The sequence below is a fragment of the Nelusetta ayraudi genome, unplaced genomic scaffold (genome assembly GCF_046127955.1).
Source record: "Nelusetta ayraudi isolate G7.1 ecotype Tasmania unplaced genomic scaffold, CSIRO-AGI_Nayr_v1 ptg000007l, whole genome shotgun sequence".
Classification (NCBI taxonomy): Eukaryota; Metazoa; Chordata; class Actinopteri; order Tetraodontiformes; family Monacanthidae; genus Nelusetta; species Nelusetta ayraudi.
The window spans coordinates 2,151,083-2,170,248 of record NW_027466057.1 but is presented as its reverse complement, the minus strand read 5'-3'; the positions used below and the strand labels follow the sequence as shown (position 1 = coordinate 2,170,248).

Sequence of the window (19,166 nt, the reverse complement as noted above, 5' to 3'; positions counted from 1 at the left end):
TTCAATTTCTAGCCTCCCGCTAATACGCTAATACTGTACACGTGCCACGCCCACTCCTCCACCCACCGTGAATCTGCCGCCATCACAAGGTTGTTGTTTTTTTTATATAGCACCCTTTATTGTATTTTGTGGGTCGGTCGGTAAGAAGGCTGTAACCAGATGCAGAATCATCCTATACATTAATATAACATGATCCCTTACAGGAGAGCTTCAACACGCAGAAACTAAGAATAAATATATTCACAACTGCCTTGACTATTGGTAGGAGATGAAAGCATAAAAAGGTACCTCCCGTAAAAGATAATAATCGATAGTTGAGAGAAGTGTTTGTCTGTTTTCTTGACAAAAGAAAGCCTCAGTGTGTGTCCCGTCCTGTTGGTTGTGATTTTTTTTCTCCTTTTTTGTCCATTTTTGCTGTACGTGTTTCTTTTTTTTTTTCTTCTCCAGTTCCTCTGAGAAATATTTTTAAAATCAGTACAGCGACCTGTAACGTTTGTCCTCAGGAAAGAAAATGCAGAGCTGAGGGGGTGGGGCTCCTTGTTGGCGCCTCCCCCTCTCAAAAGTCTGACTAATTAGGTAAATCCAAAATGCATCCATTACGGCAATGTCCTTCTGTGCGCCTCCCTTTTTGTCTGTCGCGTCCCGCTTTCAAAGAAATACATCGTCATCCTTTTCCCCTGCTAAAATAAAAATAAAAAAAAAACGTTTTTTTTTTTCTCAATAATTTCACACAGCAAAAAAAAGCAACTATTCCTGGGTGAGTCCCTCGTCTCTGCGCTGCTGAGAAGAAGAAAAAAAAATTCAACCGGATAAACAAATTAATGTAACCCGAGGAGATGAAAATGAACTGAACCGCATACAAACAACTCCGATATCAATATTTTTGGCTCATCCGTGGGGGGGTGAGGGGGAGGGAATGCATTAGTTTGTCTCAATTTCTCCCAGATTCCTGCTTCCATTGGTCTCAGTCAGTCAGTCCGTCCATCCGTCCGTCCGTCCACGTCCCATCCGTTGGTAGTCAAACCTCTGTGTTTAGATAAATAGATCTGTATTCATAGAAAAATAAGCATTGACCACGCTGCTGCTGCTGGCTGTTCGTTGCTAAGGCACTTGGCTGTTCTCAGTCATTCCTCTCTCTCTCTCTCTCTCTCTCCCCTCCTCCTCGCCCCGTTTTTTTTTTTGTCTCCGCCTTCTCGTGTCTGACCCGCTCCCGCTCCGCCGCTCCTCCCCTGCCTGTCACAGTCTATGACTCTGTGTTTGATGTTGCAAAGAGCTGGTGTGTTTTACCTCCACGCAGGTCTTTTCGAGAGTTGATGATATGAACTTGAAACGCCCACAACAACAACAACCACCACCACCACCACCACCGTTGCTTCCCCGCATCGCGTCGTCTCCCGCTCCATCTGGCTCCCGCTCCTTCTTATTATTATTTTGTGTGATTGTGGAGTGGCGGGAGGGAGTGGGGGGTTGAAAAAAAGAAAGAAAAAAAGTAGTAGTTGTGGCTGCAGCTAAAGTTTTGCCCTCCGGGCAGATTTCCGGGATCAGCTAATCCGTGCCAAATACCAACCTATACACCAGCGGAAGCAGGATGTGTGGGGGAGGAGGGTGAGGGGTGCGGGAGAGGGGGGTACAAAACCTGACCTCAGCTCGTTATCCAGGAATAAACACAGTGAGCGGAGGAGAAGTCCCACTCCCCCACAGGCTCCTCTCGAAAAAGAAAAAAAAAAAAGCCACGCCAGCCTCTGTACAGGAGTCATTGTTACCGGGTGATTCATCGGCAGAGAGGGAGATGGTGATGATGAGGAGACGAGAGAAGAGGGGGCGGGAGGAAGAGTGGGAGGAGGTGTAGAATGTTAAAACTGGTAGGAGCGGTCCAGCACCTCCATGTAGTCCGGCGTGGTCCTCAGCCGGGCCCCGCCTCCCTCCTCGCTCTGGCCACCCCCGCCTGCCGCCGTGGACGAGGAGGAGGAGGAGGAGTTGCAGGTGGAGGAAGAAGAGGAGGTGGCGGTGGTGACCACCAGCGTTTGCTCGGGCCTGCTGGCCTCCTGCTGGGGGTCGTGGCCGCGAGGGTAGCAGGGCGGCGGCCGGGCGAACCTGTCCGGCAGGTCTCTGAAGTCGGGGGCGGGCAGCCGGAAGAGGCAGTCCACCAGCTCCACCTTGGGGGTGGGGCCCTGGCTGTCGATCACCGTGGGGCACAGCATGCCGTTGGCCTGCAGGCCGGCGAGCGGCCCCATGGCGCCCGCGATGGTGCTGATGGGTGACGAGGTCGCCTCCAGGCTCCACGGCCGCTCCTTGTCGGCCGCTGGGCAGTAGCTGCGCTCGCCGTCCTTGGAAGCTGCAAACGTCTGCTGCTGCTGCTGCTGCTGCTGCTGCTGCTGCTGCTGAGTCACCGCCGCGTCCTGCTCCTCCGTCTTGTAGGCGGGGCTGCCACGCACGGCGGCGGCCAGGTCGCCGCCTTTGCTCGCAGCCTCGGGCGCCAGGATGGTGTCGTACACGTGGTTGTGCTCGGCCGCCGGCATGGCCGCCATCTCGGGGAGGCCGTGGTGGTGGTGGTGGTGCTGCGGGTGAGGGCGGTGGTGGTGGTGGTGGTGGTGGTGGTGCGTCTGCTCGGCGAAGATGCCGCACTCCATCTGGATGCCGGCCAGGTCGACCTCGCCCTGCCGGCGGAACGGCAGCTTGTCGCGGCGCCGCAGGGCGTAGGCGATGAGCGCCGCCGCGGCGAAGAACGCCGACACCAGCAGCACCAGCAGGCTGAGCACCAGCACCGACAGCGGGATGGAGTCCCTCCCGGGGGGGATCAGGGAGCCCACGCCCGACCCCGGGTAGCCCGCCGAGGCGGAGGCCCCGTCGGCGGCGGCGGCCGTGGAGGTGGAGGTGGAGGTGGCCGTCCTCTCCGCCTCGCCCGGCGCCGCCCCCGCCCCCGCCTGCTGCTCCTGGTCCTCCTGGGGCTCCAGCTCGGGGCAGAGCAGCTCCATGGAGACGGAGCGCAGGTCCACACCTCTGGTCTTCTCTGGCGAGTGGCACACCACCTCCCCCACCACCACCACGGCGCTCAGACCCTCCAGCCAGCGCTTGAGCGGCGCCGCCTCGCAGTCGCACTCCCATGGGTTCTGCTGCAGGTCGACCTGGGGGGGGGGGGGGGGGGGGGGGAGAGACAAAGACACAGAGAGAGAGAGAGATTTTGATTTTTGAAACATTGAACATTGAATTGTCGCTCTCATTCATATTCTGCAATCAACATGACACAAAACACAGCTTAACACAGTCTATAGATAAATAAATAACTACAACTTTAAATGAGCCAATAATAATAATGACAATAATAATATCACCAATAAATAATGCCCCCTCTGTCACAGAGAAAGAGAGAGATTTTTCTTTTATTGATTTTTGAAAATCAACAATTAATTGCCATTCTAATTCACATTCTACAAATTACACAACACACAGCTCAACACAACCAGTCAATAATTGAATGAATGAATAAATAAAACTTTACATAATAATAATAATAATAATAATAATGATATCACCAATTAATAATCTCCACTCTGCCACCGAGAGAGAGACAGAGAGAGAGAAACACAGGAGGAGATGTCGTCACTCTGTAACGCCGTACTCTAATTACGGGGGTCCGCCGTGCCGAGGAAAGCCATGAGTCACTTTGCGGAATGTAAACAAAAAAAAAAAAAAAAAAAAAACGGCAGCCAATCAGGCGTGCGATGTGGGCTTTACATAGATGCGGCGTATTAGTGGCTGTCTGCAGCTGGCGGCTCGCCCGCTGAGAAGGTGAGAGGAGAGTCAGCCTTTTCTCCGCTACCTCTGCCTTTTCCCCGGCATTGAAAATTAGTTTGTTGTTTTGTTTTTTTTAACATCCCTTCATTTGCATAATAGAATACAGGCTCTCCGCGGCGCGTTTTTAAATGATTTTCATGAAATATTTTCAAATCGCCGGGAAACACTCAAGCGGCAACGTTTCCTGAATGAATGAATGCACCTGGAGGAGGAGGGGGGCAGGGGAGGGGTTGGGGGGGGGGGTTGGCGATGCATCCTGGGTAATGGAACAAAATATGACCAATTCAAAAGTTGTACAACCACAAGTGCCACTCTCTTTATGTGGAGGGAAAAAAAAACACGCGCGCACACAGAAAAGTTGTTCACACGAGTGCAGCAGCAGTCACATTTCTGTTAGCGGCAGAGAGAGCTCGCAGTTTACGCAAGTGGTTATTGACAAATCTCACCTGCAGGGAATTTTTCCCCGTTTTTTTTTTTTTTTTTTTAGTGTATCGCAGCGCTTTGTACTTTTTTTCTTTCTTTTATTTTTTTCCTTTTTTTTTTTTTACACTCGGCAGCGTGTGATGCAACTCCCCCTTGTGCTATAATCCAATAGGTACGCGCGCGAATCCATTTTCCTGTTGCCAGCCCCGGTCCTAAAACAAACTCAAGCATTCACTTTGATGTGCTCTGGAAAAAAAAAAAAAGGGGGGGGGCGGGGGGGGGGCTCAAGCAGATTATGCACAAAGGGAAACTCGCTGGCGTCACGTGCTTTTGTCTGCACAACTGAATCCGTTCCGTGTCTTCGGCGGTGACACTGGCGGCGGCGAGGAGCCGATATCGTCTCCGTCACGCTTTCAAGCGGGGGCCCCCGCGCAAATGTCGAGATGCTAATTTGGTTAGGCCATCTCTCCCCGGCTCGACAGTTATTTATTTATTTATTTCGGGAGCGGTTGGGGGGGGGGTGATTCAGCGCCATCGTCGTAGGAGGTCTGGTGCGTCGCCGTGATGCTCCTCTTTTTAATAATTGGCAAGGAGGCAACGCACGCTGCCTCTTTGCTGCCTTTCAGCACGTTTGTGACATTTCTGGGCTATTATTCAGCACGGGTGCGCATTAAAGCAGAAAGGGAAAAAAAGAAGAAAAAAAAAAAAGCTTCCCACTTTTTTCTTGCCGTTTCATGCTATTTCACAAGCATAATCTCCCCCATCTGTTTGAAATTGCCCAAGCGTCGTCGTCCAGGTATTGTTTGCCGTCTTTCCCACACGCGTTCCCCCGAAGGCCCCGCGCCGATCCCCTTCACAAGCATCTGTCCGACGCTGTTTACAGTTTACACGCCTGGTCACCTACTGTGAGATCCGCTGTCAAGCCGTCAATCAAAGGAGCTGTCGCCGAAGGAAATTGCATCCGCTAATTCGGGCCGACGGGTGGGGGGAGAGGAAGGGGGGGGGGGGGGTGGTCATCCGGTTGCGAGTCGCAGGAATCCATTACGTCCACGCTAAGTAATTGTTTCAAAAATAAAAGGCCATTAGTGAACTCATTTCACCTGCACAACGAACGCACAATGGCAACCCCCCCTCCCCCCGCCCCCCCAAAAAAACAGCCACCTTGGGTCTCATTTAAAAAAAACAAACAAAACAAAAAACATCTGCGTGCAGCCAACAAGGCTTTGTCGCTGCTGTTGTTTGGCATTAAAAGTGAATCAAAAGACTGTTTTTAATGAGTTTTTGGTTAAATATTTCACCCACATTTTCAAAGCAGTTTAGCGGATCGGCCCACGTGGCACTTTTTCATTATGACAGACATCAAAGACAGGATAGGCAATAGTCATAAAATTACACGCGGCTCGCTAAGAACCGAGGCAATAAATGGAGCGGCGCTCTCAGCAAAGCCATTTGTCTTATAGTTGACCACTTTGTCTGAGCAGTAATATTGTGCCAGTCATCGGGATTGCTCCGTCGTTTTCTAGATACAGAGTCAATACGAGCCCTTCTTTAAAGTTCCTGGCGGAGGGTCTTTTAATTTTTTTTTTTTTTTTAAGTCTCCGGTGACGAGACGCCCCTGTGCTTGCCAAAGCCTTCTCAGCACTGATGAATGTGTTTCATTGTCTTTTGAATAAGACGGGAAGTGAAAATGAAGAGGGCTCATTAGGAGAATAATCTGCCACGTATGCAAAAAAGAAATATATGTATATGTATATTTATATATATATATATATAGATATATATATGCATATGCATTTGTGTGTGATGGTTCTTTGGAAAATGTGTGCACTGGAAAACTGCCTTCTTGGCCGCTGCGTACGTGGGATGTGGATGCGCGCACGACTCTGGGAGAAATTGCACCAAGAGCAGTTCACTGGCAGACGCTCTTACGCCGTTGGATTTTATGATTGTGTGTGAAGTTGAGTGCATTCCAGGAGGCTGTTTTTTTTTCCCCCTCTGTCTTTCTCTTTTTTTCCCTCCCTCCGTGAAGCGTTGTAATTTAGTGTGCTCCGAGGCTTCGCAGGCTCCCACTTCATAGACTGATTTCCCAAGTTTCCCACAGCGACTGCAGCGACCCTTTGAGACGGGGCGTGAACTTGCGCTATCAAGCAGTTTGTGTTTAAGGCAACGGGGAGGAAAAACTGTTGTGGGAGCAAAGAGCAAAAGTTTCCGTTCCGTCGAGGCTCACTGCGAAAGGAGAGCTTTTGCCGCCGCGCGATTGCCGATGCAGCCCCTTGATCTTTTATTCCACACAAGAAAACAAACACTGGCTCTTTTTTTTCTCTCTCTCTCTCTCTCCGCTCTGTTCGATAATTGGATTTTTTTTTTTTTTACGTGTCGGGAATATGTTGAAAGTGTAAGTGCGGAGACATTCTGACAGTCTAAGCTTCCCTCTGCTTATTGGCTGCAAATTCAAAAGGCAGGAATTTATATGCACATCTCTGAAATAGAAATGAAAATCCTCCATATGTGCCTTCTGCTCGAGTATGAATGTGAAAAATCAAAGAAGCGCAAAGCAGCGCATAGCAGCGGTGGGGTTGTGTGTGGCGCGTGAGCTCAGGTGCACAGGTGTGTTTCAAACATGCTTCCCTCAGTGTACTTCAGTGCAGTGCACTTATTGTGCGGCGCGCGACTTTCAACATTGGTATCGTTGACCCAGATTGTGCTTGTGCACTGCAGTTGTGCATGTAGCGAAAGTCAAACAGACACTTCTTCTTCTTCTTCTTCCACCACTATTATTTTTTTCAAGTGGCAAATTGCAAACTACGGGGGCCGAGAGAGCTCAACGCACTGCCGCTTCAGAAAGCACACGGCACGCAGGCACGACGCATGAAAATTCAAAAGGGATTTTGAGCACACACACACACACACACACTGCAGGCGTTCGATTCGGCGCCACCGAGGAGTGAAATGCGCTGAAGCAGACGCAACACCAGCAATTACGAAGGGTCTTTGCCAAATTTACAACACGTGCGCTGCAAATAACACACTGCAAACACTGCCGGGCTCTTCTGCAGCACGGTTCTTGACCTGCCTGCGTTGTAAATGCTTGCAACGGCGTTGTGTCTATTTGCACGTGCTTTCCTTATTTGTGCATTTTTTTTTGCATAAATCGACAAAGATCTTCTTTTTTTTTTTTCCGAAATCGTGCTTGTTCTGTGTATATCCCCACTTGTTTTCCGAGGTTGCGCCGCGTTGAGCACTCTTGGCCGCTGTTGCAGTAACAGATGGTAAAGACAATTCATCAGACAAACAGTGAACCAACTGCACACTTCAGTGTCGATGCCTCATCACTCTTGGAACACATTTGAGGCGGCTAAGCCACAGCAGCATTTGTGCACTTGATGCGCTTATGCACTAAAAAATATCGTATGATAAAGAAGTATGCAATTTGGATTACATTCTGTATCTAAAAACCCTGTGGTAGTTGAGGTTTCTGCAGTGCTGTGCTACTTTAAGTAAATTGCTGGCTTTGAAAAGTGTATTTAGCCAGCAGTGTTTTTCAGATTCAGGTGGAGACATAAAGCGAAGGGATGATTTATCCACTTTAGCAATGGCCTTCCACAAACTCTCTGTTTTCATTCCAATGTTTGATTTTAAATTTGGCTCTGATGATATTGTAGGGCCTGCATAAATACCATGCAAACTCAGCCGCCCTCAGTATTTGCAACGTGACACAAGTGTAGTTGGTGTACTACGAAAAAGTTGCAAAGAGCGAATGGAGCAGCAGTGCTCCTGGACAGACCCGAGTAAAGACACTTATGGCAATACAACAAGGTGCTAATTTGTAGTTTGCATGTTATTGTAATTTGATGGCAATGCTTATTTGGACAACTGTTTTGAGTGCTTTAATTATTGTACGTGTGCTGTTGGTTTGGTAGCATATCCAGAGATTCCTGTCCATCCAAGTTGGTCGGCACTGACAGAAAAAAAAACATGGGAATTGCAAAACCATTGCCTTGGTCCCATTATCTACAATGTCAAACAAGAGAACACAGGGTCGCCCCACTTAAATCAACATGCCAGTTGATGGCGTGAATCAGTACGTAGCTGGATAATGTTCTGTTGAGTCGCCTATCCCAAGACAGGGAAGTGGCTGACGGCTTAGCACTTTATTTACTAGAAACTTAAAGACAGGGTGATTATTTCAGCAATCTCTTTGAACAGGCCTTCGAGCAGCAAGTCATAAATCCCACTTTGTGCCATGATTAGCAGCTGCTCTGCTAACGGAAAATAGCTTAGACCATAATTTATTATGTACTGTTCATGGGGGGAAGAAAACAGTGCAGTGCTGTTGTTTTGCTTTTTTGGTGCAGATTATATAAATGAGAGCACATGGGGTTCTGACGGCGCCGACGAGCTGAACTTAGTAATTTTTTTTCTTCTTTTTTTTTTTTGGATAGGGCCAGCTTAGCTGCCTCGAGCCCGCGCTCTGCCAACAGGCTGTGAGGGATTGATAAAGAAGTAGCACCGGCTGGAGCAAAAGTGACAATCAGGTTAATATTAGTTGGACCTTGAATCCTTTCCTGTCAAACCTGGCCTCAGTGAGTAAATGCAGAGTGTTGTTTTCATCAATCTTGCTGGAGTGCACATTGTTTTTTTGTTGTTGTTGTTTTTTTTTGTTTTTTTTTGCTACCCAACATCACTTGAGGTGAAATGTGGCTGCAGGCGGGTGTATATAGTACATTGCCACCGACATGGAGGGAGGGGGAGCTGCCATTACAAATATCTGTCACATTTACAGTAAAAAAAAAAAAGTCCTGAACTCTCTGGTATCCGCTTAAACGTCTTTGCAGGTCTGATCTTCCAGTATACCGTTTTATTGTATATTAGGCGGCATCCTGCGCTATTGTTGATGTTGTTCAAAAAAGTATAGTTGGCTTAAAATTTACTGCAAGTGATGTTTTGGGTAAATAACAGTGACATTTGGGAGGTGTTTGGGATTTCCCCCCCCCCCCACTAAATATCAGCATGTGAGTGGGTGTAACGGTATAATCCCCTTCTTAATAGTGTCAAAGACCCAGAGCTCTGTGCTGCTTGATTGCCGCTGTTCACAGCGTCACCATGCTGCCGTTGCTTCTTCTTTTTTTTTCCTTTTTTAAAGCACAAACTTTGTCTCCAAAAACATACGCGAGTGCCCAGAAAAATCCCTCTTGGCGACGGAAAGTCAACAGGTAACATCGCCGTCACCTCATTTTCCCCTCAGTCAATGTGCGGTCCACTAACACGACATTGCCCAAGTCATATTGCCTGCCTGTCACTGACTACGACTATGATTGAATTCAGTGGCCCTGGTTTTTGAGCACAGCTATCATGGTACCTTTGGGCACTGTGACTACTGGCAACAGTGAACTTCCATTTGGCAAAATGCTTTTAATGCCCCTGGACAACAAAAAGCAGTGCGATTGGGACAAAACAACACAATACACATCTACTTCTGGTTCCTCCGGCTCTGCAAAAAAAAACAAAAAAAAAAACCTTGTCGTCCTTCCCCAGAGCAAACACTCCGAAAGTGCCTCTGAACTGCCAGCATCACCCCCGCATGAGCTGGAATCAGGAATTTTTTTCATGGAGCAAAGTAAAATGGAAATTCACAATGACATTCAGGCTAATCCACACCCACCTTACCTCATTTTACTCCAGCTGTCTAAGAAAAGCCCGGTATACTAAATTTACTGAAATGAGAGGTGGAAGGCTGGGAAAAAATGTAATACCTGAGGTTCAGTCCTTATCGGGCTTTGTGCACGACGGTTACACAATACTGCAGCTAAACATGCACAGCAAGGTTTAACACAAGCAGCAAATTTAGCTTCTACTGTAGTTTATACCGTGCATTTCCTAAAAGGTGCACAAATTACAACCTTGCCTTAGAAAAAAAAAAAGCGCAGCTTTCTCCAGTTCAGCTCCTGATTTATTAAGACCACTTATGCAAATCGAGTCAATTGCAATTTTCCAATTAGAATACCTGAGGCGCAACCAAAATCCCACATGCCACAGCAGAGCATTCAAAACAACAGAGGATGTAGATGACGGGGGAAAACCGCAGCTGTGCCAGACCCCAGAACTTATCAGGAGGCTGCCAGAAGTTTTGAAATGCGGCTAATGCAGCCCCACCCTAGATTTCAGCTTGTTTCTTTTGTTTCATGTGATGCGGTCATCTAGCTTTTTATTAGTCCGATTAATCTGCTGGACTGACATTTGGACCCAGAAATACTCCATAAAATGCACATTTTTCATTCAGCAGCTCAACAGCCATTCAGCGCTCTTTGTGCTGCCACTGTCCCTCAGCAAAACTGCATGTTATTTGGCCCTAATTTTCCGAGTGCCCCGCTGCCAGGATTGTGACTCATTTCTACACCAGCCGGTTGGCAGCTTGGTGGAATCATTCTTTCAAGTGCCTACCTGGGCGCACACACTCACACAAACAAGCATAAATCCCGTTTTGAAGCAGCAAATGAATAGATTGGTGGACCAACCTGCACCAGTCCGGTGAGGTGCTCCAGGACCCCTGCCATCGGGAGGTGTAGGAGGTGGTTGTTTCTCAGATTGAGGCGAGAGAGATTGACTTTGGAGAAGACGCCGAGAGGGAGGCTCCGCAGCAGGTTGGCGTTGAGGAACACCAGCTGCAGCGACGGCATGGAGTCGAAGGTGCCGGGGTCTACCTCGCGGATCTCGTTGTACTCGAAATAAAGGAACCTAAAGAAAGCGGAGCAAAAAGCACGTGAGGGTGCAGAAGGCAAAGGAAGCGCACAGCCAGTGCACATTGCTGCAATGTTGAAGAGAGAAAAAAAAGCATTGTTTTTTTCTGCCGCAGTATTCCACCAGCCCACGTTTTCCCATCACCTTTGCGCTTTACCGTCTTACACAAGTAGCAGAACAAAAGCAACAGAGTGACAGAGTTTGCGAAATTGTGGTTGCTCCACTGAGTTTTCAATGTGATGTGTGGAAGCATTGCGGTTTCCCCTTGTCAAGACAGGAGACAGGTGGAAAGGTGAAGGGCAGTCAGGAAACAATACACACACGCTGCCGGTATGCCAGGCATTGAATGTTGACTACACATCTTTCTTTCAACCTTTCTTCTCTCAAGTCTTTTGTGTTTCCTGCTTTAATATTGCAATGGCTGTCGAAAGGGCGACGTGGTGCTGCAGTGGTTAGCGCGGCTAGGTTCGATTCTGACTCTCGGCCTCTCTGTGTGAAGTTTGCACGTTTTCCCTGTGATGAAATGATGACCTTTCCAGGGTGTCACCCCAGCTTCACTCTGAGATAGGCTGGTATAGGCTCCAGTGACCCCCATCAAAAAATATCAAAAGGTGGCAAGAGATTGTAATGTTTTTAATCACAAATTACACTTGAAAGGGGCAAAAATGATCATCTGGCATGCATAGGATGTATATTTCACATGATTCACTTATTTTTAGCACGACTGTTAAAAACTTGCTACTATTCACACTAGCCTTGAAGTGGCTGATCACCATGCCAAAGTTAATGCCTTATGAATATGTAGGCCTTTCTCTGCTGTAATGAAATCTCCGTGAACCTGGGGAGGAATTATGCCTGACTGGAGTCTTTTCCTAGCATGCAAGTCACCCAATAAACTCGCATTACAGGAATCTGTAATGGCCGTGGTTTGCTTACAGTGCTCTCTCTGGCACTGGACTCCCCTAACACGGGCTAACGAGAGGTTAAGAGGCAGACTTTTTGAATGCCACGAGGAGATCTCTGTTATTGATTAATTGTTAAATGAACAGGTTGGTAGATTCTCTGAAAACTGAGCCGAAACCGTGGACGCCGAAGGAGTCGAGAGATGGGAGCTAATTGTGATGGGCCAAAAAAAACAAAAACAAAACAAAAAAGCCCTTCCCTGACAGAGCAGAGGATGAAATCTGACCTGTCGTCTCACTTAAAAGCCAGAATGTTTTCACGCGCCGCATAAATACAATAAGTGACAGATATTCACTGTGTGTGTTATTTGCGGGGGAATAAGCTTAATCTGACAATGATACATTGGAATCATTCTGACGACTCCTCTTTTTGATAACTGTCTTCCCAAAGAGGCAAATTCCTGGCATCACGCAGACGTCTCGCCCGCCTTATCAACACCTCTGTATGCAAATACCAAAACACATTAATTTTCACGTTGTCACTCATTGCGGGCTTACTCCTCGACTGAAGTGTGCCATCAGGCAGCGTGACTAACAAATGACACTCTTGGAAAGAGAATGGGCACCTTTCTTTCTAATCAAACTCGGGCATAATAGTAATCAGAATGTTCTGCTCTGCACTATAGCTGCATTACACTGAAAGCAATTTCCACATACTTATGAACAAAAGCCTAAGTACCTAAGCTGGCGTGGGGCTTCAGTTTATGAATTTTTGAAGTGCAAAGGAGAAAATATGCCTGAGACAGTGTAAATGATCCCAAAAAAATAATAATCCTACTTTAGAATCTGTAGTCCCAGGAACATGTGGGGGCTGATCCTCTCCAGGTTGTTCCCAGTAAGATACAGGCTCCTCAGGCTCATCAGGCTGGAGAAGGCGCCTTCCTGAATGTAGGAAATGCGGTTGTTCCCCAGGTGCAGCAAGTCAAGGCTGGAGAAATTCCAGAAGTCTGCACGGTAGATCCTCTGGATTAGATTTCCGCTCAGGTACAGCTTGCGTCCGTTGAGAGGCCGCGGAGTGAGCTGCGACACGTTGTGGAAGCCAAACTCCTTGCAGTTGACGGTCAGGCCCAGGTCCGTTATGTGCAGGTTGCAAGTGCAGCCCAGGGGACAAATGATGGGGATAGGGGGACGTGTCTGGTAGCCTGCTATGGGGGGGTTCTGGTTGGGGCTACGTGGCGTTGGGGATATTTTGGAAGGTCGTGGCCTTTTGGTTGGCCGGGCATGCCTCTCCTTGTCATTCCGCTCTGCCGAGGAGGAGGATGACGAGGTGGAGGAAGTGTGAGTATTCTGGTGGGATCCATGGACCATAGAGGAGGGTTTTGTCGGCCTCACTCGGCCAGGGTGGGAATTGCCTTTCGATTTTGGCGGCAAATGATGGGGTTGCGTTCCTGCCGAGGGGCCGCCTCCCTCCGCTTGCAGCTCCTTGTCAGGCAGGCCGGCACACAGTTCCTTGCGGGGAATTTCCCTCAGGTCCTTGCCATGAAGATGGAAGGGATACTCGCAGGTAACATCCCCGACGACAGCAGTGTAGGGGATCTGACCCAACCACTGCTGCAGTTGCACTGCATCGCAGCCACAGTTCCAGGGATTCTCCTCCAGCTGTAGCTCCATCAGAGAGCGACCAACATACTCCAGGGTCCCAGCATATGCCAAGCTCTTCAGACGATTTCCCCGCAGGTCCAAATGAGTCAGAGACACAGATCTGGAGCGGGAGGAGCAAGGGAGGAGGATAGTTAGCTCGGTTGCTTGAAAGGACAATGTGACTGTGAGTGAAAATAAAGGATTGCACATTCCGTGGCTGATAAATCTGCTTTTTATCAGATTTTCAACCTTTTTATCACACAAAACGGTATGTGAAAAAACAGAATTTCTGCAGTGGCACGGCAGAAACTGCCTAATTTTTTTCCTCTCTCTTTTTTTGCCTGATACTGATATTCCGGCAGATCAGCACCGGTGTGACTCAAAAAGCTTTTTGCAGCAAGACAATCACAATATAACCTGAAGAGATGAGCAGGCAAGACGGGGATCAGGTTGTCGTTGAGGATGAGAACCCGGAGCTTGTAGAGGAACCTCAGAGCACCGCTGTCGATTCGTTTGATCACGTTGTAGTCGGCCTGCAGGTACAAGAGAAATTGTGCTGAACAAGTAATTGCTGCAATTGAAAAATCCAGTAAATTCAGCAAGAAAGCTGAGCCACTGTAGAGTAGGTTCTCTCACTCAGTCCAACTACTCCAAGCCACCGACTGTTTCTGTGAAAGCTATCTATTCTCACTCAGTCATTTACTCTTGTCAGTCAGAACAAAGATTCTATTCTTGAGCCCACCTGGAGGTATTCCAGAGCCTCCAAGCCAGCAAAGGTGTCGTTTCTGAAGACCTCCAGCTTGTTCTCATGGAGGTACAGGCGTCTCAGTTTGGCCAATCCATTAAAGGCTCCCACTCGGATGTCCTGGAGTGCATTGTTGCCTAGGTTTATCGACACTGCGTTGCCAAGGTGCTGAAACCCGTTGCTATAGAGACGCCTCAGAGAGTTCCTCTGGAGGTTGAGTTTGAAAGGGCGGACCCACGAATGTGACACCTGGATGATTAATTAGAGGTCTGATTAGTTATCTTATTAATTCCACAAATTCACCAATCAGAAACACGCACAAGTCACTAGCAGGGGAGACAGGATATTATAGCAGAACAGGGCGCGGGCACGATAATGAACTGAGCGGCAATAAAAATGTGTGACGCAGCTCCGGATGAGTCAAAGCTGAGACAGGACAGAAGGAGTCGGGGGATGAGGGCTGAGGGGAGGGGCGTGGACGGTACCTGGCTGACATTGGTGAAGCTCCGCCCGTCGCAGTGCACGTGCAGCACACCCTCTTTGACCTCGCACGTGCACGGCTCGAAGCACGGCTCGTCCACCTCCTCCTCGGAGTTGTCGACCAGCGGGGTGTGGGTGGAGGTGGGGGTTGGAGTCGGGGAGTGCGACGCCCAGGACAGACGCACACACCCCAGGACGAGCGCCAGAGAGACCCACTGCATCCTCCCGCTTCTCCCTCTCAGCTCAACAGCCTGGGGCTACGGCCCTGCATCGGCCCGTTACCGCACTGCAAGGCAAGGCACGGCACATATATATATACATATATATATATATATATGTATATATATATATATATATATATATATATATATATATATAATATATATATATATATACATATATATGTGTGTGTGTGTGTGTGTACACATACATTAACACAAACACACACGCGCACGCAGGAGGAGGGCAAAGAGCCAGTGAGGCTACGCCGCGAAAGTCAGCTCAGGATGAATCAGATTGATGATACATCACAGGCATACTGAGGCAGTCAGAAAATAAAAGTTAAATCACACAGAATGCACTGCCGAGGGGGAAGAATCACATTGCATCGGAATAATGATGTGCGGGCCAAATGGAGGCCGTGGTGTGCACTGATACGCGCGAACCAGCTGATGTAAACATATGTAAGATGCATTTACCGCGCGAGAGAAAACAAAGCTTTTGTACATACAGGGTTCACCAAAGCAGGAAATATTGATCTCCAAAGGAAAAGAACAAAACAAAACAGACGGAAACAGTCTCTCGGAAACGCTTGTGGATGACAAATTGATATGCGCGGCATTGAAAAACGCGAAACAAAAGGCAGCACGTGGGGCCAGTTCACCTTTGAGTCATGTTTTTATCATTTCCAGAGTGGCTTCTCGGACAAGTGTTTGCAGGCGGAGGGGACGCAGAGTGTGGGAATAGATGAATATATTCATCTGTACTCTCAAGTGCCGGGTGAAGCCGAAATGTCACGCATGTGTTGTCTTAATGTATGCAACATGAATATGTGCAGATGCAAATCAGATTCATAATGCGTCTGCCTAATGAACTGCTCCATTTAATAGGATGAATGGCAATCAGACAACAGGGGGACGAGCTAGGCGCCGAATACCCCCACATTATCAATCAGCCTAGAATGCCAGGTTATCAGCAGCCATCGAGTCCTGTCATAATCATTACTGCGATGATGGCTGTGGAGCCAGACAAAAGAAGAAAAAAGAAGAAGAAGAAGAAGAAGAAGAAGCGTCGCTGCGAATCCAAAGTCTACGCAATCCTCAAAGGGGCCTGGAGTGAAGGCAGCCGAATGACAGGCGGGAATGTGAACCCACGATGATATTGGTGTTCAGCGATGATGATAATGATGAGGGTGAGGACTGCAATGGCAACAAGGTCTGACAGATACAGAGTTGCAGGACAGTCCTGAAAACAAATAGTACTGAAGAAAAAAAGCAAGCAAAAGAAGAGACAGCCGAGGTGCTGAGTCTTGCTTGCTCGCTTGCTTGGAAGATATTTTCCCTCTCAAGTCTTAATGAGATCTAAATTGGATAAAGCATCTCGATCTGCTCACACGACGGCGTACACTGCCATGCCGAAAATGCAATAACGATCATCATGGTATGGTGGCTGTAATCACACAGCAATAATCTGGCATCAGCGAGTCAGACAAGGCGGGGAGTGGGGGGGTTGGGGGGGGAGGGGTAAAAACACCGGTGCCCGCCTGCCTGCCTGCGAGAGGAAGAGCAATCACGGAGATGATTACAACGGGTGGTGGAGATGAAGGGAGAGGTGGGACCGAGGGGGGCAGAAATGGGAGCAAAATAATAATAATACGACTAATAATGATAAAGGTGGTGGTTGAGGGGGGAGTGGGGGGCGCACGGGTGGAGGGTAATGGGCAGAGAGTGGGTCCGAAAGGTGGAGGGAAACGGGCGAGGTGGGTGAGAGGAGTGGGATTGCATAAGCAGCAAGAAGTCAGTCAAGGCTGCCACTCGGGATGAGAGCTCACAGTGAAACAGCTGAAATCTGATATTGATTACATCAAAGCCCTCCTCTTGCCCTGCAACACAGTGTACGCCTGCCTGCCTGCCTGCCTGCTTGCCTGCCGGCCTTGCACACAAGCGAGCGCCACAGCCAAGTTAGCAATGTGTGAGTGCGCGTTTGTGCGGCGCGTGTGCGTGCGTGCCAAGAACAATGTGAGAAAGGTCAAACCATATCCCAAAAAAAGTGTGCTCTCATAGTCTGCCAACTGTAGAAACAGGTAGCTAGACGCGTGTAGAAGAGTGTGTTCTCGCCATGGTATCGGCTCGCTGGATGTTGGATGAATCCTCTTCCTTCATGGTCCCACGTTATGGCCGTTTTTGGATCTTTGTGTTTGTGTGTTGTTGCTGTAGCAGAGCAGCCTCGCATGATTAATCATGGAAAACCGCTGTGTAGATCTCCAGAAAAACAGCATATTTAGCCCGCTGTTTATGGCCTCCAGCAAAAACACTTGATTGGATTGTTTCCTGGTTGGAAGAAGATAGCAATAGGGCTCTCAGCAGGCAGAGAGGAGAGCTAGCTAGCTTTAAGGGTTCTCACTAATCTGGTAGAGATGCCAGATGTGGCCTTTGTGACATCCCAAAGAGAGCTACAGCTGCGTGAAGGTGGAAGTCAAGTATGGACTTTTGTCCCTTCTCGGCAGCTCACTGACTCAGATTAAAGAAAGGCATTATTCTTGGAACAATTGATGAAGTGAAACATGCACCTGTAAAAGCCCAAAGGGAAGTGAGGATGCATGTGAGGCAAGTGGGGAAGGACACACACACACACACACACACACACACACACACACACACACACACCATTTAGTAGCATGTACACTTCCTATAAGACACGTAGCACAATCTAGGCCAACATGCTCGATATAGCGTCTGACAAATTGGAATACAATACAGAATACAACCCATTCAAGGCCCCAGTGGGGCTTTGCTTTTGTCAAGGAAAGTGTGATTTTCCATCGCCGGGCCTGAAGCCCTCCTGCATGCAGGGGAGATCAATGGCCAAGTCCAGATAGACCACTGGGACCCCTCCTGTTTGATTCCGCCGTGGCGGACGGCCGTCTCTTCGCTAATAAGACCAAACACAGTCGACACTGGGAGCCTCCTCTCCCCACCACCACCACCCACCCCGCGATCAGCCCCGTCCAACTAGTCGGCAGCAGGCATAACTCTGCATCATTACGGTAACCGGAGAGGAGAGGACTCGGCCGTTGGCTGGCACAGTGACAGCGCAGCAGAATCAAACCTGCCTCCATCCTTACTGCCTGTTGCCCCCCAACCCCCCCAACCCCCAACCCCCAACCCCACCTTCTTCCCGAGTCCGTCCTGACACAGGTGTGGTTTGCCCTCCACTCCCTCCTCCTGTCTTTCTTCAGCACCGTCTTCTGTTTGTTATCATTATTATCACTGTTGTCATTATTTCTTCTTCCACCACCGCCTCCTCCACCTCCTCCTCCTCTACTCCTGCCAGACCTGCACACCACTGACGCAAGCAGACCACAGATGACGGTCACCGCCGCTTATTCTTCACCCATTTTATTCATGTCACATAATGCCAGCGTCTACCTCCGCTGTCCTCTCTCTCTAGCTCTCTTTCTGTGTGTCCGTCAGAGTACACAGTGCCACAGCAACCGCGTTTTGTAAACCGTGGGCTGCCCGGCAGTCTCCCACCACCGGCCGCGGACCTGCACCAACCAAAGGCAAGCAGGCAGAATCACTGTGATCAAATGGTTTTCTTTGGGTTTTTTTTTTTTTTTTTTTGGGGGGGGGGGGAGAGACGCTTTAAAAAAAAAACAGGCGCAAGCACACACGCGCACACACACACACACATGCACACGTACTTGAGCCCCCACAGAATTTTTCTGCAAGTAAATCAATTAGCAGCCCTTGCCAAAAAAAAAAAAAACATGACAAATTTGCACTAGTTAGCAGGATTAGAGCATGACTACTTATAGCCACACAGAGGAACCTATTAAGACATCTACCAGGCTAACGTAGGAGAAAATCCTTGGCACAGCAACGCAATCCAATTGCATTCCCCATTGTCTGTCTCTCCCTCTTCCCCTGCCCCACCACACACACACACACACACACACACACACACACACACACACACACACACACACACACACACACACAACCATCACCATCGCCACCAGCAGCAGCAGCAGCAGCAGCAGCAGCCTCTCATCCATCCTCCACAGCAACGCCGCCGAAAAGAGTCGGGATGCGGGTAATACTCACTCTGTCCGCCGCCAAAGAATTAGGGAAGGACCGAGAAAACACTTTTAGAGGCTGACTGTCGACATGTCGTTCACGTTCAGCCGCACTCTCTCCTCTCCCCTCTCTCCCCGCTCTCTC

General features: G+C 48.8%; 1 protein-coding gene across 1 annotated transcript; it reads right to left on the bottom strand.

Annotated features, from left to right (window-relative positions):
- Positions 1-423: 423 nt before the first annotated feature.
- Positions 424-19,166, bottom strand: LOC142883131 (SLIT and NTRK-like protein 3). The gene is made up of 7 exons (XM_076017784.1): positions 19,050-19,166; positions 14,730-15,010; positions 14,242-14,493; positions 13,917-14,032; positions 12,697-13,620; positions 10,734-10,953; positions 424-3,125 (listed from the first exon to the last, which is right to left on the bottom strand). Exons 2-7 carry the CDS (start codon positions 14,943-14,945, stop codon positions 1,854-1,856), a joined length of 3,000 nt encoding a protein of 999 aa, XP_075873899.1. The 5' UTR covers positions 14,946-15,010; positions 19,050-19,166; the 3' UTR covers positions 424-1,853.

Excerpts from the sequence above, each read along its gene's own strand:
- LOC142883131 (XM_076017784.1), bottom strand. The coding sequence starts at position 14,945 with ATGCAGTGGGTCTCTCTGGCGCTCGTCCTGGGGTGTGTGCGTCTGTCC. Across the intron at positions 14,494-14,729 it reads GCTTCACCAATGTCAGCCAG|GTGTCACATTCGTGGGTCCG; the intron begins GTACCGTCCACG and ends TTAATCATCCAG. Across the intron at positions 14,033-14,241 it reads AGGCTCTGGAATACCTCCAG|GCCGACTACAACGTGATCAA; the intron begins GTGGGCTCAAGA and ends TTGTACCTGCAG.